Source organism: Neofelis nebulosa, chromosome 18 (genome assembly GCF_028018385.1).
Source record: "Neofelis nebulosa isolate mNeoNeb1 chromosome 18, mNeoNeb1.pri, whole genome shotgun sequence".
Lineage (NCBI taxonomy): Eukaryota > Metazoa > Chordata > Mammalia > Carnivora > Felidae > Neofelis > Neofelis nebulosa.
In genome coordinates, this window is record NC_080799.1 from 44,976,717 (window position 1) to 44,988,728 (window position 12,012).

At 62.7% G+C, this 12,012-nt stretch overlaps 2 protein-coding genes and 1 non-coding gene across 6 annotated transcripts; 2 read left to right on the forward strand and 1 right to left on the reverse strand.

Annotated features, from left to right (window-relative positions):
* Positions 1-21: 21 nt before the first annotated feature.
* On the reverse strand, positions 22-6,251 carry MCRIP2 (MAPK regulated corepressor interacting protein 2). 4 transcript variants are annotated; one of them, XM_058710988.1, is made up of 5 exons: positions 4,929-6,251; positions 4,709-4,826; positions 1,928-2,067; positions 643-744; positions 22-408 (listed from the first exon to the last, which is right to left on the reverse strand). In XM_058710988.1, the coding sequence occupies exons 1-5, from the start codon at positions 4,978-4,980 to the stop codon at positions 338-340; spliced, it is 483 nt and encodes a 160-aa protein (XP_058566971.1). In that variant the 5' UTR covers positions 4,981-6,251; the 3' UTR covers positions 22-337. The 4 variants fall into 4 exon arrangements, with proteins under 4 accessions (XP_058566971.1, XP_058566970.1, XP_058566972.1 ...); XM_058710987.1 differs by having other exon boundaries at positions 1,932-2,067; positions 4,929-6,242; XM_058710989.1 differs by lacking the exon at positions 1,928-2,067 and adding an exon at positions 975-1,102 and having other exon boundaries at positions 4,929-5,180.
* Positions 6,252-9,612: 3,361 nt separating this feature from the next.
* METTL26 (methyltransferase like 26) lies at positions 9,613-11,800 on the forward strand. The gene is made up of 6 exons (XM_058710986.1): positions 9,613-10,333; positions 10,484-10,646; positions 10,811-10,870; positions 11,251-11,318; positions 11,422-11,500; positions 11,580-11,800. The coding sequence occupies exons 1-6, from the start codon at positions 10,137-10,139 to the stop codon at positions 11,625-11,627; spliced, it is 615 nt and encodes a 204-aa protein (XP_058566969.1). The 5' UTR covers positions 9,613-10,136; the 3' UTR covers positions 11,628-11,800.
* On the forward strand, positions 9,647-9,717 carry TRNAG-CCC (transfer RNA glycine (anticodon CCC)). The gene has a single exon. It is a non-coding gene; the product is annotated as a tRNA-Gly (tRNA).
* Positions 11,801-12,012: the final 212 nt, after the last annotated feature.

The following is a 12,012-nucleotide window of genomic DNA, read 5'->3' on the forward strand; positions in this document are numbered from 1 at the left end:
AAGTAAAAGCCACTCAAAAAGGGCAGTTTCTCGACTTTATTATTATTATTAGCCTGGAGCTCCTCCCTGCCAGCCCTAGGGGCTGGTCCCTGGGCACAGTGAGCAGGATTGAGGTCAGACAGTTTCAGCCCCTGGCAGCATGGGACAGCCGGGCCAAGGGGTCAGCAGGTGCAAAAGTCCAAATGCTGGCACTTCAGGTGTGGCCGGCGCCTGGCCGGGCTCAGGGTGGAGCATGGTCCGCCTCAGCAGTTCATCAGGGCGCCGTGGTCCTCTCCTGGCAGGGGTCCACCATGAGGCTCATTTGGGCCCTGCAGGGGAGCGGTTCCTTCCAAGGTGGCTAGGAGCAGTTAGTGATTCTGGCCAGGAACTGCTGCGCCCACCACTCGTCCAGGTCAATGGGCACGAAGTCTGCGGGCACAGTAGAAGGCTGGGCAGTGACGCTGCCTTCCAGGTCGGTCAATGTCTCTCCCTGTGAGCTGACCACAAGCCCTTCACCCAGGCCCAAATGTAGCAAGCGCTAGGAAAAAGCGGGTCAAGTTCAAGCGCCCTCCCCAATCCCCTGGGGCTAGAACCCAGCAGGGCCCAGGTCAGGGTCAGAGGGAGTGGGGGGGGGGGACTCCCTGAGGGCAGGGGAGGGCTCACTCTGCAGCCGGGGGTTGGGGGTCTTCTCCACATACTGCACGGGCCTGGGCCCACTCTCGCCAGCTGGGCCACCACCCAGCTGCCGCTCCACTTGCTGCCACGCTGTGGGGAGAGGGCAGTCGGACTGAGCCAGGGCCCTGGCATCCTGTCTTCCGCCCAGAGCCTGGTGGCCACCCTGGACCCCAGCCCAGAACTGGAGCAGGCAGTCCCCTGGACGGTCATGGGACAAATAGAGAGTCTAGGAAGGGCCCAGCCCTCTGGCTACTCTGAGTCAGGTGGCAGTGGGGAAGAGGAACAGGGGCCCGAGCCACACCCTCGGGCCTCAACGCTACCTTCAGACACAAATCGGACGTTTTCCTCATGGGCCAGTGTATAGGTCTCTTGGGTCCCCTCAAGGGATGGAGACGTGACGGGGGGCCGCCGGCCATTCACCCGATTGAACACGAGCCTTGGCCCCGGGCTGTGGAGGGGGGAGGAGCCAGTCAGCAACTGTCCAGAGCCCAGGTGATGCCCGGCAAAGCTCCAGGAGCAGGTGCAGGCCACACACCCCCACCCCGGGCCCGGGCCCAGCCCAGGCACTTCCTTGAACTTCAGGGCGGCTGCAGGGGTGGTCGAGGCCGCTCCCCACAGGCCCAAGCCCCCAGCAGCTCAGTTCACACCTGCGGTCCCCAGCCATGTCCCAGATCCCCAGCAGGGTTCCCTGCTCAAGGCACACAGGTGCTCTTTGTCCAAGGGTCTCTCGGGCACCCCTGCTGCCACCTGCATCCCGCCTCCCCAGGACGGGCCAGGCCTCTGGCAGTCCCTTTTCTGATCTAAGCTACTGCCGGGTCACTCTGTCCCAAGCACAATTCTCGGCCATCTTCTTCCCCCACAAAAGCTTCTCCGTCTCACCATTACCCCCAGTGTGGGAGGAAGGACCCAAACAAGAAGGTGGTCTGAGCCCTTCCCTCTTCCTGGCCGCCCCAGGCTCCGAGGGGATGAGCCCTAAGTGATGGTCTGGCCGAAGACCACTGGGTCGGGAAGGTGTGACTACAACCCCAGCCCAACCCTGCAGGCCCCAGACCAGGCACCGCTGTTGCCCACAGGGGTGGGAAAGTTGAGTGAAGAGGCGGTCCCCGGGAGCCCAGGGCTCAGCCTACTGGGTGTGGGATGTCCAGGGAGCCGCTGGGTCTGTCCCAGTCAGCAGGGCCCAGGGCGGTGATGGGCCGCTCCAGCTGGCGGCAGCTGGCCTGGCCCTGCACACACAAAGCCCAGGACGGGGCCGTGGAGGGGGCGGGGCCCGCACCTACAGCAGGAGGTGGGAGCCGGGAGTCCTGGGCTGCACGTGCCACTCCGCCAGGCACTCGCGGTCCCGCCGGCCTGCTCGCCTTCCTGGGCTCAGGTGCCCCACCGCCGCTCGGGGGTCCTCCTTGGCTGAGAGGGCCACTAAAATAAAGAGGAGGGTCTTGAGGGGCACCGGTCCCGCCAGCTCTGGGCCGGCAGGGTCTGGTGGCCCAAGAAAATGTAGAGGGGCGGGGCTCCTCCCAGGCCTGAGCTGCACCAGCCAGGGGGTGTGAAGGTTTGTCCTTGCCTCGGACAGCCCCTCGCCTGCCACCCCCGCCCCCGCAAAGGCTGCTGGTTCCAGGAAAGTGGAGGCCGGGCATCAAAAAAGCAAAACAAAAAAGGGAATTGCAGCCATAGGCTGTGAATCACAGGGACCACGGTGGTGGCCTGACCAAGGCTGCGTAGGGGCCCGAGGGGCAGGCGCCCACCTGCCTGCTGCCTGGAGTCATTTACGTAAGGCCCCTCCACAGGCCTTCTGGTGAAAGGACACTGGCTCGAGCGTGCACCTGTAGATGAAGGCCACACTGTGCCTGCTCCCAAGGGTGGTGCCCCCAGGCATGCTCCAGTGCCCCTGCTCAGGCCTACCTGGGTATCCTGTCACATAGTCTCCTCTCCGACCCCTGAGGTCAACCGCCCACCCGTTTTCCAGCCCAGGGCCCCAGACTCGAGAGGGAAGTGACCCGCCCAAAGTCACATGCTGCGTCTGGGTGGCAGTTTCAGGACTTAACTGCACACCTGTCTGACCTCAAAGCCCACAACTCAGTAAAACCCCCAGGCTGCCTCCCCCACCTGCTCACATGACCACAGGTGGTCACGCGGCGTCATATTATTTTCTTTCCAAGGACGGATATCACCTCCACTGATGTTTTCTCTCCCGTCGGTCTCACACTGGGAGCAAGAGCTCCTCAGAGGCACAGACCCCACGTGGCCTGTTCACCACCATGGCCCGTGCCCAGACCCATGCCTGGCTGGAACCCCAGCCTGTATATTTAGCTGGTCAGACACCTGGCACACCTGTAGGGCACCAGGCGTAGAGGATGCGGCAGCGGCCCAGACACGCCCTCTCTCACCGGCCAGTCAGGGTGCTGCAGAGAAAACAACAGGAACGGTGCAGCCGTTTTGGAGTGGGGGGGGGGGCCCTGAGAAGGTGCAGGAGAGGGGGTAGGGAGGACCCGCAGGCTGCTTTGGCCTCCTGGCAGGGTCCTTTCAAGGCAACTGGGACTGGGGGCAGGGGCAGCTCCAAAAGAGGGAGTGATTTGGGAAGGGAGTGGGCCGGCCCAGCGAGCACACAGCGTGCCTCACTACTCCCTACACAAGCGGGACACTGAGGGACATGCTCCCTCAGGCCAGGCTGGTCGGCACCACCCTGGCCTGGCAGGCTGCAGTGTGCCCAACTGGCTAGGGCCAGATGAGGACAAAGGTGAGGCCTCCCGGGGGTTTGAAGGGCTCTATGCTATCTGTCCCGTCTTCTTCCCTAGCACTTGCCAGCTGCGTCCCGGGTGCACCCTGGGCCAGCGACAACGGGCAGATGGTGGCAAGTTTCTCCAGGTGGAGTGCCTGGGCCACTTGGGTCCCAGACTGTCTGCCTGGGTGACCAGAGGTGGCTATATGCCTAGGTCTCATTTATTCCTCTGGGCAGTAGGGCAGCTGTGAGGACCCAAGCTGAAATCACAAGGCAATATTATAGCTCAGCCTGGGTCCCAGGAGTCACCCCCCAAGGCCCTGTTCACCTGTCTCCCCACGACACACCTGTGGCTGGCCCAGAACGTTTTCACCACTAAGTTCCAAGTGTCAACCGGCCCCCAGCAGAAGGCCCCCCGGGGAAGAGTCTCGGCCCAGAAAGATCCCCACAGGATGCCCCCTCCAGGCAGGCGCCCGTCACCTGCACCCTCCTCAGCATGCCCCCTTGTTTATCTGCTGCCTGGACACACAGCCCTAGTGCAGGCGGCCTCAGGCCCCTGTGGGCCTAGAAGAAAGCCCAGGGCCCAGGCAATGCATAGAATAGCTGACACCAAAGGCCCAGAGTCGAGACAAAAGAGTAGAAGGTTCAGGTCTGGGAGATGGAGAGGATCTGACCTTCAGGTCAAGGTCACGTGGAGGCCAAACTGACTGGGACTGCCATTCCTGTGGCCACAGGGGTTGTAGGCTGGCAAAACTGGTGATCATAAAAAGGCAGAAAACTGCAGCTTCCAGCAAGCCCTGACCATCTGTGGGAGGCCTCCCAGTGCCCAGCCAGGGTGTTGTGGGTGAAGGGTAGAGGAGAGCAGTGGCCTGGCAGGGCCAGAGGGAACCACGTGCACCCTCTCCCCTAGCCGGTTCCGCAAGGACGGGGCCAGCGCCAGGAGGCCTTCGGGGCCAGCACTCCCGGGGATATTTTGCTCTTGTCCTCCTGGGCAGCTCGCCTCAAACCTCGGCCTTGCCGCCCAAGGTCGCCGGGGGCATGTGAGTCAGCCGCGTGGAGCTCCTCCGATCCAGGAGCTGGTCAGCTTCCTCCCCACTCGGGGTCGCCAGGATCCCACAGGGCCAGAGCCGAAGAGGGGTTCATGCACATCCAGCCCAGCCCCTCCGACCCAGCCAGGTGCCAGGTGAGGTGGAGGCGCCGAGGTGCGGAAGCCAGAGCTGCCCGCGCGGGCGGGGTCGGATGCCCCGCCCCCGCGCCCTCCCGGGGCATGTGGCCGGGTCTCCGCAAACCTTCCCCAAGGTCACCCTCTCTGTGCCGCGGCGGCCGGCTCACGCGTCTCACCTCGACAGGGGCCAGGGTCCCGGCGGCTGCGCCCGCGGGGGCGATGGGGTCGGCGGCGCGGGCTGCCGGCATTTCAGGAGCTCGCCGAGCCTGCTCTCCACCTGCTGCTGCGAGGGACCTGCGGGCACGGGGCGCGTCAGCCGCCGCCGAGGCTGGGCGGTCACTGCGCGGACCCTCCCCCAGGCGGCCCTGCCCGCCCCCGGCCCCTCGCCCCACGCACCTGTGCGGCGCTGCGCGACCAGCTTGCTGGGCCCCTTGGTGATGGTGTACATGGTGCGGACGGGCAGCCAGCCCGCGCGCTCGCCCGGACGCACGCCCTGCCCTGCCCTCCGCCCGGGCTCGCACTCGGCGGGGGCCCAGGGCGCGGCCCCTTTAACCGGCGGCCGGGCGCGGCGGGGAGGGGGCGGGCCGCTACACGCCCCCGGCCCTTAAAGGGCCCGCGCGTACCGGTCGGCCTCGGGGCACGCGGCGGAGGTCGGGCTGTTGGGAGGCCGGCCGGGGCCGCAGTAACCAGCGCCCCACCCCGCATGGCTCAAGGCCAAGGCAGAGGACGCGTTCTGAGGCCTGGGACGGCCTTCGGCCGCCTGAAGGCCAGGTGAGCCGCGGGGGAGGCGGGGGCGTTGGCAGGCGCTGGGAACGCTCTGTGTGGACCCTGGAACCAAGGCTTGCCCCCACTCCTGTCGGGGAGCTTCGGCCAAGGTGCCTGCGTGGGCCTGGGCCAGTATCAGGGGGCATTCTGGGCCTGTGTCTTGGGACTGCTGGGCCAGAGACCAGAAAAAGTGGGTCCGCCCCCTGGGTTTGGGCAGAGACCCAACGCCCTGGGAATCTCCCTTCCACTCCAGGGGACAGGAATAATGGGTGCACTCCATTTCCTGACTCAGCCTCCCATGCCAGGGTCCCCACCCAGCTTCAGGGAGGGGAGGCCCCTTATAGACTGGGACCAGTGTGAGGGTGATATCCTGGGGAGAGAGAAGGTGGGTGAGGACGCCCAGTTTGCCTGTTTAACTCCAATTGGAAGGGAGCAGTTACCTCCCACTCCCGCCCTCCTGGAGGCATAGAGGTCCCCCTCCAGAGCTGCCTGGGGACCAGGCCTGCCTGGAATGTAGAGGCCAGGTGGCCTCCCACCCGCAGGCTTCCTTCGTTCTAGCTCACAGGCTGCTCCGAGCTCCTCAGGTTGAGGCCGGGGAACCAGGGCACTCTGGAGCCTGTGAGCCTGAGGACCTGGTGGGCTCAGCATAAGGCTCCCTTCGTCCTCCATTTGGTTGAATTCAATCCTTAACATCCCCCCACCCAAGAAAACACTCTGTCCAGAGTTGTCCAGGGGTCTTGGAATCCACCCCCGAGGCTTGTGTGGCTCCCACGGGGCTCCTACACTGTTCCTACAAGTATTTGAGGAGGCTGAATGCAGCAGGCACCAGGGCCTGGGGAGTCCAATGGGGCCATGTCTCAGTCCGGAGCTGCCACCGGAGGGGCAGTGGCCCTGGAGCAAATGCAGCCCCACTTTCCCTACACTTCCCCTTCACAGCAGGGCTGAAACAGGCAGAGAGCACAACATGGGGAGTGGGAACTGTGAGGGGTTAGCTCCAGTGGGGGGGGGGGGGTAGTGACATCAGGAGGAACGCACCTGTAGGGAGCAGGGCTGGTCTCCCCCAGAGATGTCGGCTCAGCCTCGCTGCCCCCAGAACACACCCTAGCTTGGGATGGAGCCTGGGGAGCTGAAGTTTCTGTCCCCAGACTCACTCCCCTTCCCCTAGACTACACTGTCCTTGAAGGCAAGTTGGCTGGGAACCCCCTGCAAGGGGCCGGTAACATGGCCTTTGGTGGAGAAGCTGGGAACCCATCCCCAAGCTGGAGAGAGGCAGGTAGACAGAGGGGTGGGGCCTCACCCAGCATGCAGAACAGCGGCCACCAGCAGCTGGAACCATCTTCCTATAGGGCCTTTGGAGTGAGCAGACACTTTTACCTTGGACTTGGCTTCCAGAAGCATGAGAAAATATTTTTCTGTTGTTTTAAGCCACCCAGTTTGGGGTGATTTGTTACGGTAGCTCCATGAAACCAAGGGAAGGGAAGCAGTGATAAGGAAATAGGAAGTGCCGGGGGGTGGGGGGCAGGGCTAGGGAGGAAGCGTGCACCCCCATCGGGGTGGGCAGCAGGGCAGGGGATGTCTTGTTTGCTCATGGCTCTCTGGGCACTAGAGATTTTATCATGTGGATAAACACTCATTTGGAAAGGTGCCCCGTGCCACAGAAACTTCCACACAGTGGGTGAGAAGCTCAAGAGGGCTGCCTGGGAGCTGAATTCCACCTCAGGACACAAAACCTCAGGAGGCCCCACGGAGCACAGGCCATGGGGTGGGGCGGGGGGGGATGACGTGAGAACCAAAGGCAAAGGAAAAATGAAATTTCCTTACAACTTACAGCCCATTGACAAGTCCTTGAAACTGGCAGAGTGACCTTCCTCTGGGAGCTCAGCTGCCTCCATGATGACGCTTTGCTAAGGGCCAAAGGCAACCTTAGCCTGACACCCCCGATCCTATAAGTCTACTTTAACATGTAGAAATTCCTTTGGAAACTGCCCTTGTCTTTTCCTGCCCACGATACATGTTGGCAACCACACTCCAAGCTTATGGCCTGCTCATCTACACCCGAAGGGGTTCATGACGAGGATTTATTGGACAGTAGTAATGACCCTTCCCTAACAACAGCTGGCCCCCTCGAGGTCCTGGAAACCTTGCTTCCAAAATTTCTTAGAGACTTATACTATCTCTGAGCCCCTCCCAACTTGAAAGTGCATAATCCATCGCTCCTTACGACCCCAGTGCAGCTCTTTGTGCCCACATTTCCTATTCCCGTGTTTTAATAAAACCACCTTTTTGCACCAAAACACATCTCAAGAATTCCTTCTTGACTGTCAGTGCCGAACCCCAACATTTTCTACATCAGGGGACACTTCCAGGGGTCCACCGTTCAGCATTTGCTGGGGGGCCTAGATCCTCCCAGAATCTGACACACATCCATGACTTTCCAGAAAGTGTGCGTTCACAAGTGTGCACACCAGCCTTCACAGGCATGTGCACGTACGTATTCACCTACACAACGCAGGAAAGGCTTCAGGTCTGCCTTCGCCAGGTCAGAGCCTGGTGAGCGCCCAGTGCAGGGGGTATCTCACATGGCGTCCAGCCCGGAATGACAAATATGGCAGGCGGGTATCAACCTAAGGTCAAGTACTGTTGAAAGGAAGACTTTGCTGAGCATTTGGACAACTTCCGAAGCAGGGCCATAGGGCATGGAGGAAGCAGGGACACCGGTCAGTCAGGTTCCCCGCCTCAAGAGAACATCTGGTGTAAAAGAAAGCAACGTTTTCTGCACTTTCAACCCTTTAGACACCAAGTGTGTGGGTTTTCCTCGCCAAGCAGTTCTCTGCAGACATTGACCGGGTGTCCTACGACTTAACTCAATTCTGACACTCTTATCCGGCATTATGCAGACCCCCGGGGCTGAGGGCCCAGTCCCACGAGACCACCCCCACTTCCGATGCCAGTCACAAATCCAGGCTGTCACCTGTGCCTCTGATCCATCAGCTCTAACTCCGGTCGGGGTTCTCACCCCCCCCCCCCCTTCTCAGCTTCCATAATTTGCTAGAACGGCTCACAGAACTCAGGGAAACCCTCACGTTTACTGGTCCATCGTCAAGGATAGGACTCTTGGGAACAGGGATGGAAGAGACACACACACAGGGCAAGGGGTGGGGAGGGGGCTGGGAGCCTCCAGGCCCCACGGGGGCGTGCCACCCTCCCGGCAACTCTGTGTGTCCCTTGACCTGCCCGGAGGCTCCTGAGCCCCTTTCCTTGGGGTCTTTGTGGAGGCCCCGTGACACAGGTGTGGTTGATGAGATCATCGGTCCTGGGTGATCAGCTCGGTCTCCCACCTGCTAATCACAGGTTGGGTCCCCCGGCCACCAGCCCCCAAGGCCCAAGGGTCACCTGCTTGGTGGGAACCCAAGTCAGGTTGAAAGGGGCTTGTCATGCACAAACAGCAGTCTCCTCTCCACGCCCACACATGGAAGGACAAGGAAAATGCAGAGTACACCCAACGTGGCTGGAGGCAAAAGCGCATTCAGGAAAGGAAAGCCGGGGCTGTGAAATGGTGGTCACGCGCAGAATGCCAGCAGAGCTGCCTGGCCCAGGGGGCCTGTCCAGAATGGCCAGCCCCACACCACTTCCCCAGCCTAAGCTGCAAGACTGCCATCCTCCCCTGACGAAACCCACATCTCGGCCCCTCCACGACAATCCCAGGTTAAAGCCCGGGTCAGGGCCACCATCTGAGCTCTGGCCAGAGTGACGTCGGGTTTGGGGATCTCACTCGTGAGAAGCTGCCCACCAAAGATAAACTGGCCGGCTGCAGAACAGGGCCCCTAGGAGACACGGGCCCCAAGCCGTCCACGGGGAAAACACCCTTGGACACAACAAATAGGGCTCCGACCCCCTCACAACGTCCGGGGACCCTGGGCTAGCGCTGGTCAGGTCAGCGTCACCGGAAAGCCCCGAGCAGCACAGGACCGCGGGGCCGGCGGCTAGGACCGCCCCGCTCGCCCGCGGCCCCCCTCGCAGGGAGCCCCGCCCACGAGGAACCCCGCCCCGGCCCCACCCCACCGAACGCCCGCGGTTGCCATGGTTTCCACGGCGCCGGCGCGAATCCGGGCCTCAAGCCAGCCTCCCTTAGCCCCCCTCGTTCCTCTCTAGCGCTGGGCGCCCAAGCGACGCCGCGAGATCCCCCAGCACGCGGACCCCGCCAAGATCGGTGCTGCCACCGCGGCTGCCGGCTGCAATGCGCCGGGGCCGGCCTCCCCCGAGGCAGCGCGCATGCACCGTAGTACTTCTGCGCGAGGAGAGGGTGCGTCACAATCTCTTAAGTCTCGCGGGTAGGACGCTGGACAACGGCGCCGCTGGTGTAGTGGTATCATGCAAGATTCCCATTCTTGCGACCCGGGTTCGATTCCCGGGCGGCGCAAGCGTTAGTTTTAGTTTTCCCCCATGTCGACTGGACGGACTCGCTGACGACTGCAATTTCAAAAGAAAACCAGAACCGGGGAAGCACCAATTCTAGTGCAGCGCGAACGAGACGATTTCAGAGAACAAGAGCTTTGAAAATGCCAGAGCGGCCACGGACACCCGGGCGCTGAGCTGATGGTCACCTGTAAACCAGTGACCCCAACTCACTGCCCAGTCCCCTCGGGTTGGCTGCCGCTCCCGGTGCGACTCCCGCGGCTGCGGGCCCCTTAACGCGCTGCGCGCCTCCTCCTGGGAATTGTAGTCTTTGGGGGAGGCCGGACCACAGCTCCCGGCAGGGTTCGCAGCGACGGACTACGGCTCCCGGCGGGCCTCGCGGCGACGGAGTACGGCGACCCGCGGGCCGGCTGAGCTGCTGCGATGCTGGTGGCTGCGGCCGCAGAGCGGAACAAGGAGCCTATCCTGCGTGTGCTGCGGCAGTACATGGACCCGGCCCAGCGCGGCGTTCGAGTGCTCGAGGTGGCCTCTGGCTCCGGCCAACACACGGCCCACTTCGCGCGGGCCTTCCCCCACGCCGAGTGGCAGCCGTCCGACGTGGACCAGCGCTGCCTGGACAGGTGCGGAAGGGCTCCCGGAAGGCCGGGTCCCGGCTGGTGAAAGTGGGCGGGAAGCAAGGGCAGGTGGAGCGGGGCCTGTCCCGCTGTCCAGACTCCTCACGCCACCCAGACCCCTCGAAGCTCCCCCAACCAGGTGCTGCCCTTCCACAGCATCTCGGCCACCACTCAGGCTCAGGGCCTGTCCAACGTGAAGGCCCCGCTGTACCTGGACGTGACCTGGGATTGGGAGCATTGGGGCGGGATCCTTCCCCAGTCGCTGGACCTGCTGCTCTGCATCAACATGATCCACATCAGCCCCCTCAACTGCACCGAGGTCTGTGGGAGCAGGTCTGTGGGCCATGCAGCACCCCTCCCGGTGCGGCAGGAAGGGAGCAGGGCGGCGGTCTGCCCCACGTCTCAGATGGGGCACTGAGGGCTCTTTCAGGTGCGTGGGGGAGAGAACGCTCTTCACCGGTGCCCTGTTTTCTCACTCCCCAGGGGCTCTTCAGAGCAGCAGGACACCTGCTGAAACCCAAGGCGCTGCTGATCACCTATGGGGTTAGTGTCCCTGCCGGAGATGATGGGCCTCCCCTGGCAGGCCAGTCCTGACCCTGATCCCAGCCAGTCTATGCTGAGCTCTCCTTTCTGGACTCTCTCATTTTGGTTTCAGTATTTTCGGTTGCTTTCTCCCACCACTGCTTGTCACCGTTAAACCCCACCCGGTGTCTTCTGTCTCGAACTCCCTCCTGGTCACCTGCCAGGCTCCCTGCAACCCCTTGGCTCACCAGCTGGTCCTCAGCTGTCCCCCATCTTGGGGGCGGGGAGGGCTGTGTTCTTTTCTTTGTCTGAGTGCCAGCATGCCAGTCTGCCTGTTTGCTGAGGAATGGCTGACCCTGTGTCTGTGGGTGGCCGGCAGAGCTGTCTTCCCGTCTCCACAGCCTTATGCCATCAATGGGAAGATCACTCCGCAGAGTAACGTGGACTTTGATCTCACCCTTAGATGCAGGTCAGAGCTGGATAGGTGGGGGGCCTGGCTGGGAGGGCAGGTGGGCTGGGTGACACCCCCCAGCCACAACTCCACCTTCTCCCCTACCTCCTTCCCACTGCAGGAACCCTGAGTGGGGGCTGCGGGACACAGCCCTTCTGGAGGACCTGGGCCAAGCCAGTGGCCTGCTCCTGGAGAGGATGGTAGGTGGGAAGGGCTGGGGGCACAGGTGACCTCCCTGGGGACCGGGGGCAGCTGCTCCAGCCAAAACATCTTCCCTAGGTGGACATGCCAGCCAACAATAAGTGCCTGATATTCCGGAAAGAGTAACTTTCTCCCGCATGTTTGTGTCTCCACCAAGACCCGTTCTGGAATAAACCCAGATGCCAGCCCCTGCCTCCCAGGGCTGGGCCCTGGGGGCTGCCCTTGCCTGGTCTGGGGGCTCTTGGCTGGTGGCCACTGGGCTGCTTAGAACCTGGGAATAAAGTGTTTCTTGCTGCTCATTGCTGATGTTAACCGCCCCTGCTCCTGGGGGCATTTCTGGCGGTGCTGGGTGGGCAGGCTGTTGTCGCCAGGGGCTCTGTACTAGGGGTAGGAGGGGTCTGGCCTGTGGAGTCAGGGCTCTGGGGCATCCTGGACCGTGTTGCTCTGCTCCAGCAGCAGAGGAAGGAGGGAGAGCTCAGGGACTGCCGAGGCGGGACCGAGCTGGCTGCCT

Excerpts from the sequence above, each read along its gene's own strand:
- MCRIP2 (XM_058710987.1), bottom strand. The coding sequence starts at position 4,980 with ATGTACACCATCACCAAGGGGCCCAGCAAGCTGGTCGCGCAGCGCCGC. Across the intron at positions 4,827-4,928 it reads GGTCGCGCAGCGCCGCACAG|GTCCCTCGCAGCAGCAGGTG; the intron begins GTGCGTGGGGCG and ends CCGTGCCCGCAG. Across the intron at positions 745-1,931 it reads CCCGGCTCCCACCTCCTGCT|CGTGGCAGCAAGTGGAGCGG; the intron begins GTAGGTGCGGGC and ends CTCTCCCCACAG.
- METTL26 (XM_058710986.1), top strand. The coding sequence starts at position 10,137 with ATGCTGGTGGCTGCGGCCGCAGAGCGGAACAAGGAGCCTATCCTGCGT. Across the intron at positions 10,334-10,483 it reads GACCAGCGCTGCCTGGACAG|CATCTCGGCCACCACTCAGG; the intron begins GTGCGGAAGGGC and ends GCCCTTCCACAG. Across the intron at positions 10,871-11,250 it reads CGCTGCTGATCACCTATGGG|CCTTATGCCATCAATGGGAA; the intron begins GTTAGTGTCCCT and ends CCGTCTCCACAG.